The following is a 16,665-nucleotide window of genomic DNA, read 5'->3' on the forward strand; positions in this document are numbered from 1 at the left end:
GTCCTTGACATGGTGCCAGAGGGAGGCAATACAGCAGCAGTGGTATCGACTGACATGTTGTGCAGGCAAGTGCCCTCTCATGGGTTCTGCCTGCCTTATATCTGCCTTGCTGGCCTATTTCATTTACAGGAGTACAGAGTGATTGGTCAGACTCATTTGCATCCTATGTTTCCTCCAATCCCTTTAAACATACACCAGTGACAGCCTTAGCATCTTTCAATTTTGCAGCATCATGTCAAGTCAGCAACCACTTTGCAACAATGTATAATGTGGCCAACTGCTTTTTCCAGACCACATGATGTTAAATTTTGAACTTGAAACTCGGTATCCATGACAACCAGCATGCATTTAGGCCCCAATACTTGTCCCTCATGTGTCCCCATTGTAATTCTTAAATCCCCACACAGGTACGGCGCGTTTCACACGTACCCCTAGGGCACCATCACTACAGTGATACGGGCCGTACTCACACGTGTACGTGCCGTACACGTGCGAGTACGTGCCTATCACTATAGTTGGGGGTACCGTAGGCCCTAGTGATACGGCACGTACTCACGCGTGTACAGCCCATACATGCGTGAGTACGTGCCTATCACTATAGTTGGGGGTACCGTAGGGCCTAGTGATACGGCACATACTCACGCGTGTACGGGCCGTACACGCGTGAGTACGTGCCTATCACTATAGTTGGGGGTACCGTAGGCCCTAGTGATATGGCGCGTACTCACGCGTGTACGGCCCGTACACGCGTGAGTACTTGCCTATCACTATAGTTGGGGGTACCGTAGGGCCTAGTGATACGGGCCGTACACGCGTGAGTACGTGCCTATCACTCGGACCTACAGTAACACAACTATAGTGATAGGCACGTACTCACGCGTGTACGGCAGGTACTCACGCGTGAGTACGGCCCGTACACACGCCCTCAGAGCGTGTGTACTGCGTTTCACAGCTTACACTGGTGATAGGAGGCGCACACGAAAGGAATGGAGGTGTCAGACTCGCGCAAGGCTGGACATCAAGTCATTGTCAGTGCAGTCCTTCATGTGCAGGGCCTAGGTGTGTCAGGCAGTGATGTGGCACATGTCTCCTCATGTTGTGGCACAATAGATGTGTGATGAGCTGTTTACACATGTCATGTGTGATGGGGCACTACGTGGAACACTTCCCCTTCACACTTTGCACATGTGTGCATGTAGGACACACATGTCAAGCACTGCATCACTGGTATGGCACAGTCAGCAACACCCGCAACTGTCCCCTGATGCCAGGTACAAGGATAACTACACCTGACATGTGACTACCAGCGTGCCACGACGTGACTTTGTCATGTGTGTGTCATGTGTTTCCATGAGCTTGCTGTTGGTGTTCCGTCAACTCCATCTGCTGTTGCAGCATCCAACATGTGTCTGTGTGCATATGTGCATGACACACATATACGCACACCATGCCACATGTGGACTCAAACGTTACATGTGTCATGATGGTTCGAAGATGACTTCCTGACATGAGGCAATATCTGCGTTCTCTCAATGTCTGTGTCATCAGTTTTTGACATGTACCCCTTCATGGACATGTGTGTTATCTGTCCTTTTTCAGATGACATGTGACCTGTGCGTCTAGACTCCCGCCAGCTGTCTGTATGAGATGACATCCTTCAAATGCTGATATGTGGATGTCTGTCACTCATGTAATGTGTCTGGCTTGTCACTTACACTGGCCCACAGCTATTTTAATGGCATGTCACGTCAAAGTTGCCATGCAACTATTGTGACTGGCTCTTCGTAGGAGTATCACCTGGCTGGCCTACGTGTCCTGGATGTATTGCACAGCCCAGACTCTGTATTAAGCAGATGTGTATTAGCTGTTGAACATGTGCTCACCTCAGTGACATTGGTGTGGTAATGTACTCACTCTTCGTTATTCCTTCCAAACCTCTGCAGGGCACCGCCTCTCCCCAGATGAATGCCAGACCTGGATGCCATGCGTGAACATGACTGCATACGCAGATACCACTTCTCGCAAGAGTTGATAGAGGACTTGACCCGCCAGCTTGCACCACACCACCAACCACAACACAGGTATCCTACAGCTCTGACCCCCAAGATGAAGGTGATGGCAGCCCTACATGTTTTTGCCACCGGCACGTTTCAATTGACCATAGCTGATGTTGGTGGCATGTCCCAGACTATGTTCAGCCGTGTCCTGCATGATGTTTTAGAAGCCATGTTGGTGCACCTGGATTAATTCATCCATTTTCCCACTCGTGAGCAGTTGATAGGTGTCAAGGGTGAGTTCTATGCCCTGGGAGGGATGCCTCATGTAATTGGGGCCATTGATGGGACACATGTGGCTTTGGTACCACCACAGGCACAGGGGGTAGCCTATAGAAACAGAAAACATTATCACTCCATTAATGCCCTTGTGGTGTGTCTTGCTAACATGCTGATTTGCCATGTCTGTTCCCGTTTTCCAGGGTCTGCACACGATGCATACATCATGGGGCGTAGCAGGGTGCCAGAAATGATGCTGCAGCTGCACGCGGAACGAGCATGTCTTGTTGGTGGGTATACTCTGTTAGTCCTGTGTTCAGCGCTATCTTTGTATCTTACGGCATCTCCTGACCCACTTCTTCACATGATGTTTCCATGTAGGGGACTCTGGCTATCCCAACATGCCATGGCTGATGACGCCTCTCCGCAACCCCAGAACAGCCACATAACACCGGTACAACGACACCCATGGGCAGACGAGGCGCGTGATTGAGTGGACGTTTGGACTCCTGAAGAGCAGATTCCGGTGCCTCCACAAGACCGGCGGCGCCCTCCCATATGCCCCGGTGAAGGTCTGCAAAATCTTCATTGTGTGCTGCATGCTGCACAACATGGCAGTGGAGAAGGCCGTGCCACTCATCCTTGATCCGGATGAGCAGGATCATCCACCCGTGGAGGATGAAGGGCTTGGGCATGGGGCAAGTGAGGATGAGGATGAGGACATCCGGAGTCAGCTTATCCGCAACTTCTTCTCGTGATGGTGAGTCCCTGTGTCTGAGTGTGCACGCTTTGAGCCTTGTGTGGCATGTGTTGCAATGTGTGTGTCCAGCTGACTGTGTGCTAAGTGACTTGGAGGTGTGTTCTGATGTGTCATTCAAGTGATGATGTCATTCCACACATTTTAGATGGGACACTAAATGTATTAAGAGCATGGTTACATCATTCCTGTAGAGTACATGTACATGTCTGCGGATTACTAGCTCTTCGCTGACTTGTTGTGTGTCTGTCCTCCCCAGGTTCTTGCGGCTGTCGTCTGCTCATGTCATCATTGCCCTCCTGCTATTCCTCATGAGTATTGCAACGTGTGCTGGATCAGAGTTACATGCACAGACATGGTGAAAAGTCATTTTGGGTAAGGAGTGCAGCAAGGCATTTTGTGGGTGGTACGTGTTTGTGATATGTGGGGACTGCTCCTGTGCATGTTGTGTTACCATGCATACATGTCGACTCACCATGGGCCACATGACGTGTTGCATGGCTCCCATTAATTGATAGTCACCCTTCCTGACAGTCATCTGTAATGGTTTGTGGATTCTGATGAAGGCATCAATGTGTGTATAACGTCCCTCAGGAACATACGGGATGCTAATGGTGGACATAGTGTGGTACATCCCCATATGAGGCTCAATGGGGAATTGCAGACTCTCCGTGTGCAGCAAGGGGTGTTAGGCTCAACCCCTTCACTTGTGTGCCAGCTCAGTAGGATTTACCACATCTGTGTGTTGAAGGGGGTGTCCAGTGTAGGTCACACATGGTCAGCCAAATGACCTGTGAGTCTGTTCCAATTGATGCATTTCCCTTTGTGTGAGGCTGAGTAATAAAGGTGTTCGTCACACTCCAAGGTGCCTCATCTCTGTCAATGCAGGTCTCTTGCCACTTTGCATGCGGCATATCTGGCATAGTTGTGGAAGATTATGCATAGGAGTCCATGTGTAGTTTAGCAACATGCATGCAGTTGCTCATGGATTAGGCTCCCTATTGGGCATGAAGTACATGGTCGTGTATGTTTTTTGGCATGTTGGTCCACACAATGGGCCATCAACAGCTGCTGAGGGTGTGTCTCCTGTGCGCAGGTCGGCCTTCAGTTTCCTGATCCGGTGTCATGCTTCTTTGGTGACTGTGCATGCATTGTCTCTGGGTGTGCCATGTGACACTGGACACTCCTTACTTTACACACGCGCCTGTTGCAGTTGTCCTTCTGACATCCTAGTCTTTGTGTGCAAATTCTGGCATTTTGCAAGGAGATGCCGCCTGCTGCTGCGGCCCCTGCAGCAAGGGCCCACAGAGTATCTAGATTTGGCAACACACACGCCTCCAAGATGCTCCTCACTTCCTCCCTCCACCCATTCATTTGGCTGTCCTCAGCTTGTCTATGCCACTGTTGCCGCCACGCGGTGCCAAAGGCTGGACGATCAGCACATGCAAGGTGCACATTGCACCACCATCCTGTCCTTGCATAACCCACATCACACTACAGTCTGATGTAGCAGCCACACTCCGAGCTATGTCCATCCGCACATCTAACGCCTGCTGTCAGACATACCCTGGGCACACACACGACACCTTTGCATGCTGAGTGTGCAACTCCAACTGCCTACACTGCGCTGCCCCGCCTTCCAGGCCCTGTCACACCAACCAGGTCACGTCCCTAATACTCCCCACCGGCTCTGTAGCCCGGCATGGGAGTGGGACTCAAGGCTTCAGCATGTAGTATGGTGTCATCGTCTGGGACATTGCACAGGTATCATCTCTCAGCATGTCAATCTACAGAGTGTCCAGGACCCCCCTCTCCACCATCACATGCGCACAGCACCTCATCATCAGCTCGTATGCCATTGACAGCCAGGTGCTCCTCACCCTCAACAAAGAAACAGACATTGGCAGTTCCATCATTCAAGTATGCATGAGATCCATTGATGAATGGCTGAACACGAGCCACCTGAGGCTGGACTTGTACAGGACTGAGGTGATCATCTGAGGATTGTCCCCTTCCAGCTGGGTCAAGTGCTTGTGTCCCACCCGCAAGAGCCCTGCACAAGCACCCAGTGCCACACACACAAGATGGTGTGCATCATGTTTGGCTCGCTCACATTTGCCATGCTAGTCCACAGCATCTGTACCTCATGCTGCAACGCCCTCTGCATTATGCACATGATCCACAGATAGATCCACTCCAAGAAAATACAGACCATCCCCCAGGTCCATGACAACATCCGTGTCAAATACTGCCCTGCCCTCTACGGAGCAAGTACATCCAAACTCCCAGGTAACTTGTCCACATCCAGGGTGCATCTGCACACCTCAGCTTCAACACCCTGCGCCCCAGCCACCTCACCGTCCACCATAGATAGCTGCAATGGATCACTGTCTGCTGCAGGATGACCTCCACACTCCCCACCCACACTCAGGAGGCAGTCCACAACCCCAACCCCAAACCAACCTTGTACGTCTGTCATCATAGATCCCGTTGGGCCATCTCCGTGCATCCAACCTTGCCCTGGCCACCGTTCTTCACATCCACCTGGCCACACATACCTGGGACTCCCTCCCCGGGAACCTCCACATGAGCCATGACCTCTACGCCTTGATGATAATCTCCCAAATAGGTCTGTCCGCACAGTTTAGCAAGCACCCCCTCAGCAGCCAGAGGCCATCACAGGCTCCATGCCTACATTGAATGATACCTTGTGACCCATTTGTGTCCTGTACCAGACTCTGATCCCAGGGTATGGATGGCTGGAGTTAGTTCCACACTCAGGCATAGTTTGACATTTCCACACACATATGTGGTTGAATAATGCAAAATGACAGGAACGTCTCATGACCAAAGTAATATATTTATTTGCGGTGGGGTACGTGTTTTGCTAGATGAAATTAGGTGCTCTACCGGGGGAATAGAATCCAAACTTCACAGGGGGAGATGGTATCCTTGGCATTGGAAGTCATCAGAGTCCAGGGCACAGTGTTGGTCATCATTGGTCAGACTGTGACCAGCAAGTCCATGTGGCAGAGAATGTCATTGGATGAGGTGCTGCTGTTGCGCCAGAGGGCCAGGTGCCAGGCCAGGTGACCTGGGAGATGTGGATGGTCCGCTGACTCTCACGGTCTTTTCCGTGGACGACCCACCTTCCTCCGGGGACCCTCAGATGCAGGCCTTGACGATGCTTGGGACGCTCCGTCAGACGAATCCTCCTCCTCCCGCCCTGCGTCTGGTGCTGGTCTACGCCTGGTGGCACAGGGAGGGTTGCCCATGCTTTGGGTGATCTGACGGAGTGATTGGCTCATGTCCCTGTGCACCGCCAGGAGCTCAGCTAGTCTTGCCTCCATCCGTCCTTGCTGTTGTTGATGACTGGCCTGATGCTCGACCTGCAGGTTCTTTATCTCATCGAGGGTCCCCTGCATCTCTGAGAGTCTCGACACGACCTGGTTGATGCCTCTGGTGTCACACCGGTATGAGTCCAGGATGTTGCGTATGTGTGACATACCGGTGTCCTGAGCTGGCTGGTCAGGTTCGCGCCTCCACCTGCCTCCACTCCCACCACCCCTGCCCACTTGAGCCTGGCCTGCCCTTGTGGGCACATCGGGTCTACGGGACCCCTGAGGGATGGCATTTGCAGGGTTGCCTGCCTCCTCCTGGGTGCCCGGAGAACCTTGTCCCTCCTGGTCAGACTGGCTCTGTTGTTCAGTGCGAGCAAGGCTCCTGTGTGTCCTGGGATGTGGCAGGAATGGGGGGGGGTGGTTGGCACAGATGTACCTGACGCAGGTGCTGCAGGGGCTTGGGCACCAGAGGGTCCAGGTTGGTCGGGGTCATCCACGGAGTGGTGAGAGTCGTCGCTGCCGGTGGGATCATCTTCACGCGGAGCCTGGGACTGTGATTCTTCCCCCCCAGTGTTGGGGGGAGATCGACGACGTTGCCCTGTGTGTGAGAGAGAGACAATGTTAATGGTGTTTCATGCGACATCTATGTTTCATACATATTCAAGTTGACACAGTTCCTCCAGGTAGTTGGTTGTGCCTAGCATTCCTCTCAATGTACTCTTGGGGATGGGTATGTTGCGGGGGACAGATTGATATGTTCTCCTGAGTGTTTGACCTGTAGATTGTTGGCTCTGATGCTTATTTGGCTATGGATTGGTCTTGTTGTGTCACATGTCCATTGTGGGAGTGTGTAAATCCGTTGCCTGCCCCGGGGGTGTGTGCTTGTGTTAGGGGGGGGGGGGTTGTGACCGGGCCTGCTGTTGTGTGTAGTGTGAGTTGTCATTGGGTCTCCCAGGTGATGTGTCTGTCCCCTCATGGTGCATGCTGGCATGACAGTGAGTGTGAGTTCCTGTGCTAGATACCTGTGCTTGTGGAGTTGGTGTTTGGGTGTACAGTGGTCCCAGGAGGGCCTTGTGCTGCATACAGCAGGGCCAAGTGTCAGCTACCTTGTCAGTACTTTGCCAGTCCCTGTGCATTGTGCATGGGTATGTACCTAAGCCATATGGGCTGAGGGCATTGGTGTCTGCGTCTCATTTTCACAATGTGTTGTGTGGGGCCCACCCTCCCAGCCTCCCGGACATCCAGTCTTGTATTTGTGGTTGTTGTAGCCTTGGACATGGCCTTGCATTGATTTGTGAAGGGTGCATGGAGACGTTAGTGGCATGAGCGTGGTTTTTGAGTGTGGTGGTGTGCGGTGAGTGCTTGGGGGAAGTTGCGTGCATTTGGTGTATATGTGGTGTGGACCCCATTGCCCCCTTGTTACGTAAGTTGTTTGTGTACTCACCAGGCTCTGCGACTCCTTCGACTCTGTGTACTCCCACCGGCGGTAACAGGGCCATCACCTTCTCCTCCCAGGGATGGTAGTGTACGGGTCTGCGGGGCGGCCCACCTCCAGTGATGTTACTCTGGGCATATTCTTCGTTCATTTTCCTCTTGACCGCCCTGCGCAGATTGTACCACCTGGCTTGGCATTCATGCCTGGTCCTTCGGATGGGCGCAACAGCATTCACCTTATCGACAATCCTCTGCCACATGGCAGATTTTTCAGCTATGCTGGTCTGTCTGACCAATGTTCCAAACAGCTGTGGCTCGACTGTGATGACTTCGTTGACAAGGAGGTCCAGCTCCGCCGTTGTGAACTTTGGATTCTTGTCTGTGGGCATGGTGTGGGGTGTGGGTGTGGATGGTTGTGGGTGTGTGGGTGTGAATGTGACGGTGTGTGTGTGTGAATGTGAAGAGGGGGATGTTTGTGAAGGGGGATGTTTGTGAAGGAGGTTGTGTGAAGGTGTGTGAGTGAAGGTGTAGTGAAGGTATGAGTAATGTAGAGTTGTTTCTCTGTGGGGTCTGGCAGCAGTGGGTCTGTTGCAAAGGCTCATGGGTTGTGTATGTGGGCCCTTTTTATTGGTCCATTTTTGGGTATGGCTGTGTTTGAATTTTGGTGGGTTATAAGAGGTGGTTGTGATTTAGGGCCTCTGTTTGCCTGTTTGGATGTGCCAGGTCAGTCATTGAGATGTATTTTGTCATGTAGACGTGTGTTGTGGTGTTGTGCAAGTCGAATTGACCCTCCTTGTGCTGTTTTACAGTGTCCTGGTTCTGTAAGAGTCTTTTTCGCGTAGGTACGATCCGTACATGCGCGATGCTGGGTGAGGGTGCTGGGGTACGGTGTTGGGGTGCGTACACGTGCGGCCCTGGGGTACGGCGCGTACATGCGGAGGTACGGCGCGTACATGGGGGTGGGGGGGTAAGGCGCGTACATGCGGTGGGGGTACGGTGCGTACACGTGCGGGCCTGGGGTACGGCGCGTACATGCAGAGGTACGGCACGTACATGCGGGGGTGGTAAGGCGCGTACATGGGGGGGTACGGCGCGTACATGCGGAGGTAGGGCGTGTACATGGGGGGGTACGGCGCGTACAGGTGCGGGGCTGGGGTACAGTGCGGACAGGGGTAAGGCACGTACATGCGGGGTACGGCGCGTACATGGGGGGGTACGGCGCGTACAGTTGCGGGGCTGGGGTACAGTGCGGACAGGGTGGTGTACGGTGCTGACATATTTGGGGGTGGGGGGGCTGTACGGCTCGTACACGGGCATAAGTTTACCCGTGTACATGTGTGCTACTGCGTTGGCTCCGTACGGGCCAATTTACGTGCGATTGTGTATTCGGACGGACGGACGGGATCGTACTTGCGCGCTCGGTCTTGTGTTTTACGATTTGCACATAAAAATGTCTGGCTCACTCTCGTACACTTTTCCCGACGATATTCTGACGTAAAAACTTTCCGACGCACTCTCGTACACTTTTCCCGACGCTATTCGTAGTTATTTTTCACGTACGAATCGTACTTGGCCGTTTGTACGGTACTTGTACGACTCGTACGTAAAAAAATACGGATACGGGTCGTACGCAAATTATTTTTGACGGATCGGAATCGGCACCTTAATGTACATTTTAATTAAATATATAAATTAAACTTAATTTAATATACACACAAACATAATAACTGATACATATATTTACTTTAAAATAATTTAACTATTATCTTTATTTAATTTTTAAACTTTTACATTATATAAAAATAAAATATATACATATATCAATAATTTAAAATAAAAAACATTCTATAATGAAATAAAACACTAAACTATTAAAACAAAAGTTAAAAAGTACATTTCGCAACACAATAAATACAACAGTAGGGAAAATGTTGGATAGCGAAACAATTAAATTTACTATTCCAAGTGTAATAAGTGCAACAGTAGGGAAAGTGGTGGATAGCGGAGGGGTGACAATTACTATTCCCACTCCAAAGAGTGCAAAAGTAGGGAAAGTGTTGGACAGCGGAAGGGTCAAATTTACTATTCCTACTCCATTGACTGCAAAAGTAGGGTACTTTTTGGATAGTAGAATAATTAAATTTACAATTCCAACACCAGTGATTGCAACAGTAGGGAAAATGTTGGATAGCGGAGGGGTGAAAATTACTATTCCCGCTCCAGTGAGTGCAACAGTAGGGAAAGTATTGGATAGCGGAGGGAGGTTAAAATTACTAATCGCATTCCAGTGAGTGCAACAGTTGGGAAAGTGCTGGATAGCGAAGGGGTGAACATTACTATTCCCACTCCAGTTAGTGCAACAGTAGGGAAAGTATTGGATAGTGGAGGGGGAAAAAATTACTAATCCCACTCCAGTTAGAGCAACATTAGGGAAAGTACTGGATAGCGGAGGGGTGAAAACTACTATTCCCACTCCAGTTAGTGCAACAGTAGGGTAAGTGTTGGATAGTGTAGGGGTAAAAATTACTATTCCCACTCCAGTTAGTGCAACAGTAGGGAAAGTAATGGAAAGCAGAGTGGTAAACATTACTATTCCCACTCCAGTTAGTGCAACAGTAGAGAAAGTACTGGATAGTGGAGGGGTAAAAATTACTATTTCCACTCCAGTGAGCGCAACAGTAGGGAAAGTATTGGATAGCAGAAAAACAAAAATTATTATTAACATTTAAACTATTTATTGAAATGTATTTCCATAATAAACATAAGTAATAATAAATTTAAAATATATTATTAATTAAAAAAGATAATAAACATTCATTGAGTACACATTCTTTAACACTATAATATCCACAACACACACCAAAAATTAATTACACAATTACAATTATTACTAATTAATTTAAATTAATTAACAAATAATTAATAATTCATCGATAAAAAATAAATTACTTCCCACCCTTCCCACCTATAAATACCACATCACACACCTAAAATTAATTATATAATTAGTTACTAATTAACTAATTTATTTTATTTATTTATTTATTAAGTTTTCTTTAGCGCAAACTTGACCCAAGAGGGTATCAGAGCGCTTTACATTTAGGATTGTTGTGTTACAAGTTACATCAGATACAAGAGCATAGTAAGGTACAGTGCACATAAACAATGTTTCAATAAGTCGTAGGAGGGAGGGGAGGAAGGAGTAATAGCGGGGAGACGAGGAGGAACTATGCACAATGTACGGCTGGGTAGGTGACGGTCAAGGGGGGAACCAGGGCCAATCTTCTCATTAGCTGTCAAGCAGCTCCACCAGTCATCAGCCATGTAGCTCAGGTCTCAGCAATCAGGAAAAAACATTTTTTTGTTAAATTAATTAACAACTAATTCATATTTCATCAATAAAAAATTAATTACTTCTCACCTTTCACACCTATAAACACCACAAAACACAACTAAAATTAATTACACAATTACCATAATTAATTACTAATACATTTATTTAAATTAACAACTAATAATTAAACTATTATTATTAAATTAATTTACACATTTAACACTATAAAATCAGAATTAAACAAATATTAATAAATAAAAATTATTCAATACATTTTATATAGTTAAATTACTTCCCACCCTATTCCCCCATAAACCCACAGCCCTCTACGGAACTAAAAATGCAAATTTCAAATAAAAAAATAATAATAACTACTATAAAAAATTATTAAAATGTATATAATTAAATTACTTTCCACCATATTCCCCTATAAACCAACAACCCGCTACAGAACTAAAAACGCAAAATTCAATTAACAAAAAATGTATAACTACTAAAATTTTAACACATAATAAAAATATAAAGAATTCTTATACAAAAAAAAATCACACACATAGAAAATATATACTAAAATATATAACATTAATTTAAAAAATTGATATTTAACAACTATATTTTTACAAATGATATTAAACACTTCGATATCTTTTAAATCAATATTACTTACCTAAAACCGATATTCTTGACCATGAGGATTTTACTGTCGATATTCCTGACCCACGATATTTGTGCAATTCGATATTTTTACCTTGATATTATCTCCCTGCACCGCCCCATCGGGAGCAGCATTCTTGCTGCTCAGCCCACGCATTCCAATTGATCACTCACTTGAACCCTGCACACATCAGCATTCTAGTCCCTCACAGTCACTATGGCTGAGCAGCAGGGGGCATGACACTAAGGGGAGAATGCATGGTAAAGATGAAGATACCACAGTCTCCTTGTTTAATATCTTCAAAGCAGAGAATAGATTAGATTAGCATCAGCTGTTACCAGTGCAAGACCTATATAAATATGAAGTAGGAAATGAGAACATGGGCTGACCCAGAAGAAGGATAAAGTATGAGGATGTCTGTATGACCCTGGACAATGACCATTCTCTCCTATGATGGCTGCCCTGGTGATAGACCTCCAGGTGATGGGAGGCCTACCCACTACTCAAAGACATGAGTTTTAGTTTCACGTGAGGTGGGTGCTCAAAGCATTCTCTAGGTTAATGGACCATTTGGTATAAACTCTTAACAAAATATTTGCAGTTTTGTCTACTTGTTGTGAATTGTACATGGTTTCTTCTAGTTTCTTCTGGAGGGGAAGGAAGGTTATGTATGATTTGGGAATGTGGCATTGTTGCTATAAAGGAATATTAGCCAAACCCATGTCTATGACCTGCACATTGCTGTGGCGCCTGGCTGGCCCCCACAGTTTTAATAGTGAAGATGCTGTGCAAGTGTGGCCAGTGCCTGACCAACTGCTTCAAGAGTTGAGTCGTTATGTGCGGTTCCTGTGACATACAAACCATGCTAAGAGGTTAGCTGCATGTCAGGGTAACAACACTGCAATAAAGCCTGGCTTGTGTGAAGCTCCGCATCTTATTAACATATCAATACAGGCTTCCATATTCATAAATACAAAGTTGTGACAGAAAAAATTGCATTCTGAAGGAATCTTTTTCAAGCGCTTCCAAGTTATTGCAAGATAAGAAGTTACACTTTATAAAACATCTCAATAAATATAAAAATAAATTCATGTGATACTTGAGAAGAAATCACAACATATATACATCAAGATGTGCCTAGCTGTATTTAAACATTGAGCTTTTTCCCCAAAAATGCATACTTATATAAGGTACAAAAGACAAAAGCAAGCTAAACTGGAAAGGTCAAATTTGAACATAGAGAACAAAAAATAAACATAGGGCTTTAGTGTGTGTTCACTGCAGTGTTACTGGTTGAATTGTCATTTTTAAATAAAAGTTGCCTTTGTATTTATGCTTTCGAAGACCAATGGACACATCCTCCTCACTGCACCTCACAGTCCTTCAAGATGGCATAATCTACAAAGTGATTCATTACACCCATCACCAATTGAACAAGCATGGTATAACAGAAGAGATCTGCCAAATGTCGCAGGCGAACAGAGGACTCTCATTTTGCAAACCACATCAGGTTCCAACAAGCTACATACTATGACCGCTTGATGACATTTCACAGTGACAACCAGAAATGGGATGATATTAACAAAGTCTATCCCAGCAGACCTCCCCACCGTTTTTCCCTCTAACCTATACCTGCTCGAGATCCTAAACTTTAAACAAAATATCTCAGACTGGACAACCAGTGCAGTAACCCACCAAGTGGACTACAATCGTAAAAAATAATACAAAGAGAGCAGCAGAGCTGCTGAAAGCTGCCAGGTTACTGAAAACCATGAGCTGCACACCTCTCTCTCACACTTCGTCATCCATCACACTGCTAAGCGCTGCATCCCATAACACAGCAAAAGCACCTCTAATATGTCAATTTAAGAGCTTGAGACACACCGGGAGTGGTGTTAATCCCCCCAAGGATGTTGTTGCTTCCCAATCGGGTCTGGTCGACTAAATTACAAAGCAACTGTAAAAGCACATTAGGCTTTACAATGAAAACGAGAAGAAAATTTAAAATGAAAGCATGTTGAGGGTCAATAATTACTGAAGGCAAAATAAATGGTTAAAACTAAAGCCAGTCAATTATTTAAATCAATGAATAGTATGAAGACCAGAATAAAATGCAAAAAATGAATAAATAGAACTCGTTATAATTCAGCGCTAAAGGAATAAATCAAAGATCAGAATGACGTAGTGCTGCCTCCTAAACAAGGGAGAATCAGCCCAACACCCCCAGAAAGGAGCTTCTTTCATAATGGAAAACCATACATGAAGGCAACTGTATTAGAATCAGAAGGGGTGGGCCAATCAGGTTAAAGGAAGAATGATACAGTTGCTAAAATCACATTTTTCAAGACTATCCCACGAATTCGCACAATGAGGCTCTCATGGCGTGTGTCGTTCAGACACCTCAACTGTTAATACAAACGTTGCTAATTATCATACAGTAACAAGTTCTCATGAGACATCCCTGTGGTCCCAGTAGGCGAGGCCTTGGAAACAATTCACTCTGAGGAACAATGTGCTACAGGACTAAAAAGAAATTACAAAAAAGAAACATCATTCTGTACCTTGGAAAGTGGAATTACATATAAAAAAAGTTTAAAAAGTTGCTTGTGCAAAAATTGTCTGGGTGCAGTGAGACCAGGACAAAGGATGATTACATGCTGAAAAGATGATTGCAGAGAACACCAGCCATTTTGAAATCGAGGCCAACATTAGCTAAAGCTAGTAGAAGCCCAATTCCCTCAAAATAATCTTTGTTTCAACTCGAAGTTAGTTTTTGGTGCGTTAATGCTAATGTGCATAAAATTATAAAACTCTTCATTGGTGGTCATCAAGCACAACATGGAAACATTTCCACTTACGATTAAAACAAAGACAACACACAACCATACACCCTACACAACGTAGAGGTGCGCTACCCATGGGGGGAAAGGGCTTCAGTTCCCCACATAGGAGTAGTAAGTGCTATATAAATGTTGCCGTACAATACATTTAGTATCAATTCCTTTAAGTTCCACTTTGACTGGTCCTCGGCAAACTTAAGCATATGCTGCAGTTTATGTTGTAGAGTCTAAGCCTAAACCATAAACAAAATTTCAAGTACTGTGCTTTATAAGTTTTGCCCAAATTGTATGCCAAAGAAAGTTTTAGACAGCAGGACAGCGCTTGTACCAGTGCTTAATATGAGCCGGTGGTTTCCCGTGTTCAGCACTGGCACTTAATTGCCGGATTATGCACTTATGACAGTTGCCACATGATGGCGCTGATTGTGTAATTTAAAGATGAACCGAAAACAGTTTTCTTGTTAGTTCAATGCCTGCCACCGAAGCCATTCTTAAAGCTTTGGCGGCCTCGAAGAGTCTGAATTGACACACTTGTAGCAGTGTGATGGTTAGTAGTTGTGTAAGTATAGTGGCAATGTGTGGTGCAAGCTGCAGTGGCCTCTCGAAGAGGGCCCCTGCACTTTTTTTCTTTTTTTCCAAATTAAGCACTGACTCGTACAAATAATAGAAGTGGAAGTCTCTAAGAACATCTTACCTCGAAAAGGAATTGAGGAGTATTTCTGCAAGTTTCCTTCCAGTTTTGCAAAGTCCACCTCCTCCTTCGTATTAAAGGGGGTTGTAATAGGCGGGAAGATTCCCTTAATGTCCAGTCTTTGGTCTGTTGTCGAGCTGAGACCCCTCAGCAACCGTTTTGGGGAAGCAGACCAGCCTGAACCCCTCAGCATAGGAAACCGCGCCTTGCTCGTTATCCAACAAGGAGCAGGGAAAGGCAGTCTGCAGACGAGCATGGCCATTACTGCCTTCAGCGGGTGGTTGATTCTGAACAAAACGGCCAGAAAAAGACCCGTCTCTACTCGCGCTCCTGTTATATGCCGAAAACCAGCTGTTGCAGTGATGGTTGTTAATGATTAATGCTGCAATTTAAATGTTACTGGTTTGCAGAATAAACACCTAGGAAGCCAACACTGACTTTACTTCATATACGGTGGTCTGGAGCGCATCCCTTACCTGGTTATCAGTTCAACTGTCAGATTTGTTTTAGTAATACATCTTTGCCAAGTAAAACAAAACGCTACCAATTAAAATGGTTTACTTTTACACTTCGTTCCCCCTCTGTGCTTCCTTCAAAGTGCAGTCTGTGCGAAGTCCGTTACTCATTATTAGTTTATCTATTCCTGTCGCTTTCAACGAGGCCGAACATGGAAAGGTAAACTTCCACTTGTAATACTTCGGAGAGTCAACAAATGATTTGTGCTGATTGGACGAAATGACAGTCTCGCACGATAAAACAAAACTAGAAGGCTCATTGGCTAATGTGGTCTCCAGATCCCTTGGCGAGGGCGGGGCGCGCGTTTTACTCTTCAGAATACGTGTCTCTGAAAAGTCGTGCGTTCTCTCATTTTCGTTCATGTCTGTGGTATTTTGTTTAATGCGTTTTTATATAGCGCGGACTTTACCCGAAGGTGTCAGAGCGCTTCACAATAGGAACAGTAATGATACATAAGGAGAACAATTACAAGTGAGCGTGTTACAAAAGCAAACGTTACGTTACATGAGGCAATAGTGACAATTGTGCGGTAGATGTTTCACGACTAAATGTACGTTGTTAAATTAGGTTGAAAAACGTAAATCAAGATATAATTTACGGAAATGCCGAATGTTTAAATCAGATGACTGACTTGCCATCATTAATCATGCCATACAGATAAACCGAATTATAGGCATGTTTTATATTGATTCAAGGGCTATTGGGGGCGTTTCTAGGGTTTACAGATGTTTCCGCGTCTTGTATTTGAGGAGTTTTCAGGTGAGTTAAAGGTGATACTGGAAATCTATAAATTGCTGCTTTAAAACAAGCATTGGCAAAGACAA

General features: G+C 46.1%; 1 protein-coding gene across 1 annotated transcript in view; it reads right to left on the reverse strand.

Annotated features, from left to right (window-relative positions):
• HOGA1 (4-hydroxy-2-oxoglutarate aldolase 1) overlaps window positions 1-16,059 on the reverse strand; it is a 147,336-nt gene extending 131,277 nt beyond the window's left edge. Inside the window, exon 1 of the mRNA XM_085606378.1 lies at window positions 15,329-16,059. Within this exon, the coding sequence (XP_085462504.1) occupies window positions 15,329-15,587 (259 nt within the window). The 5' untranslated portion in view covers window positions 15,588-16,059. The remainder of the gene's footprint in view (window positions 1-15,328) is intronic.
• Between the last annotated feature and the right edge of the window lie 606 nt (window positions 16,060-16,665).

Source organism: Triturus cristatus, chromosome 1_2, assembly GCF_964204655.1.
Source record: "Triturus cristatus chromosome 1_2, aTriCri1.1, whole genome shotgun sequence".
Taxonomy (NCBI): domain Eukaryota; kingdom Metazoa; phylum Chordata; class Amphibia; order Caudata; family Salamandridae; genus Triturus; species Triturus cristatus.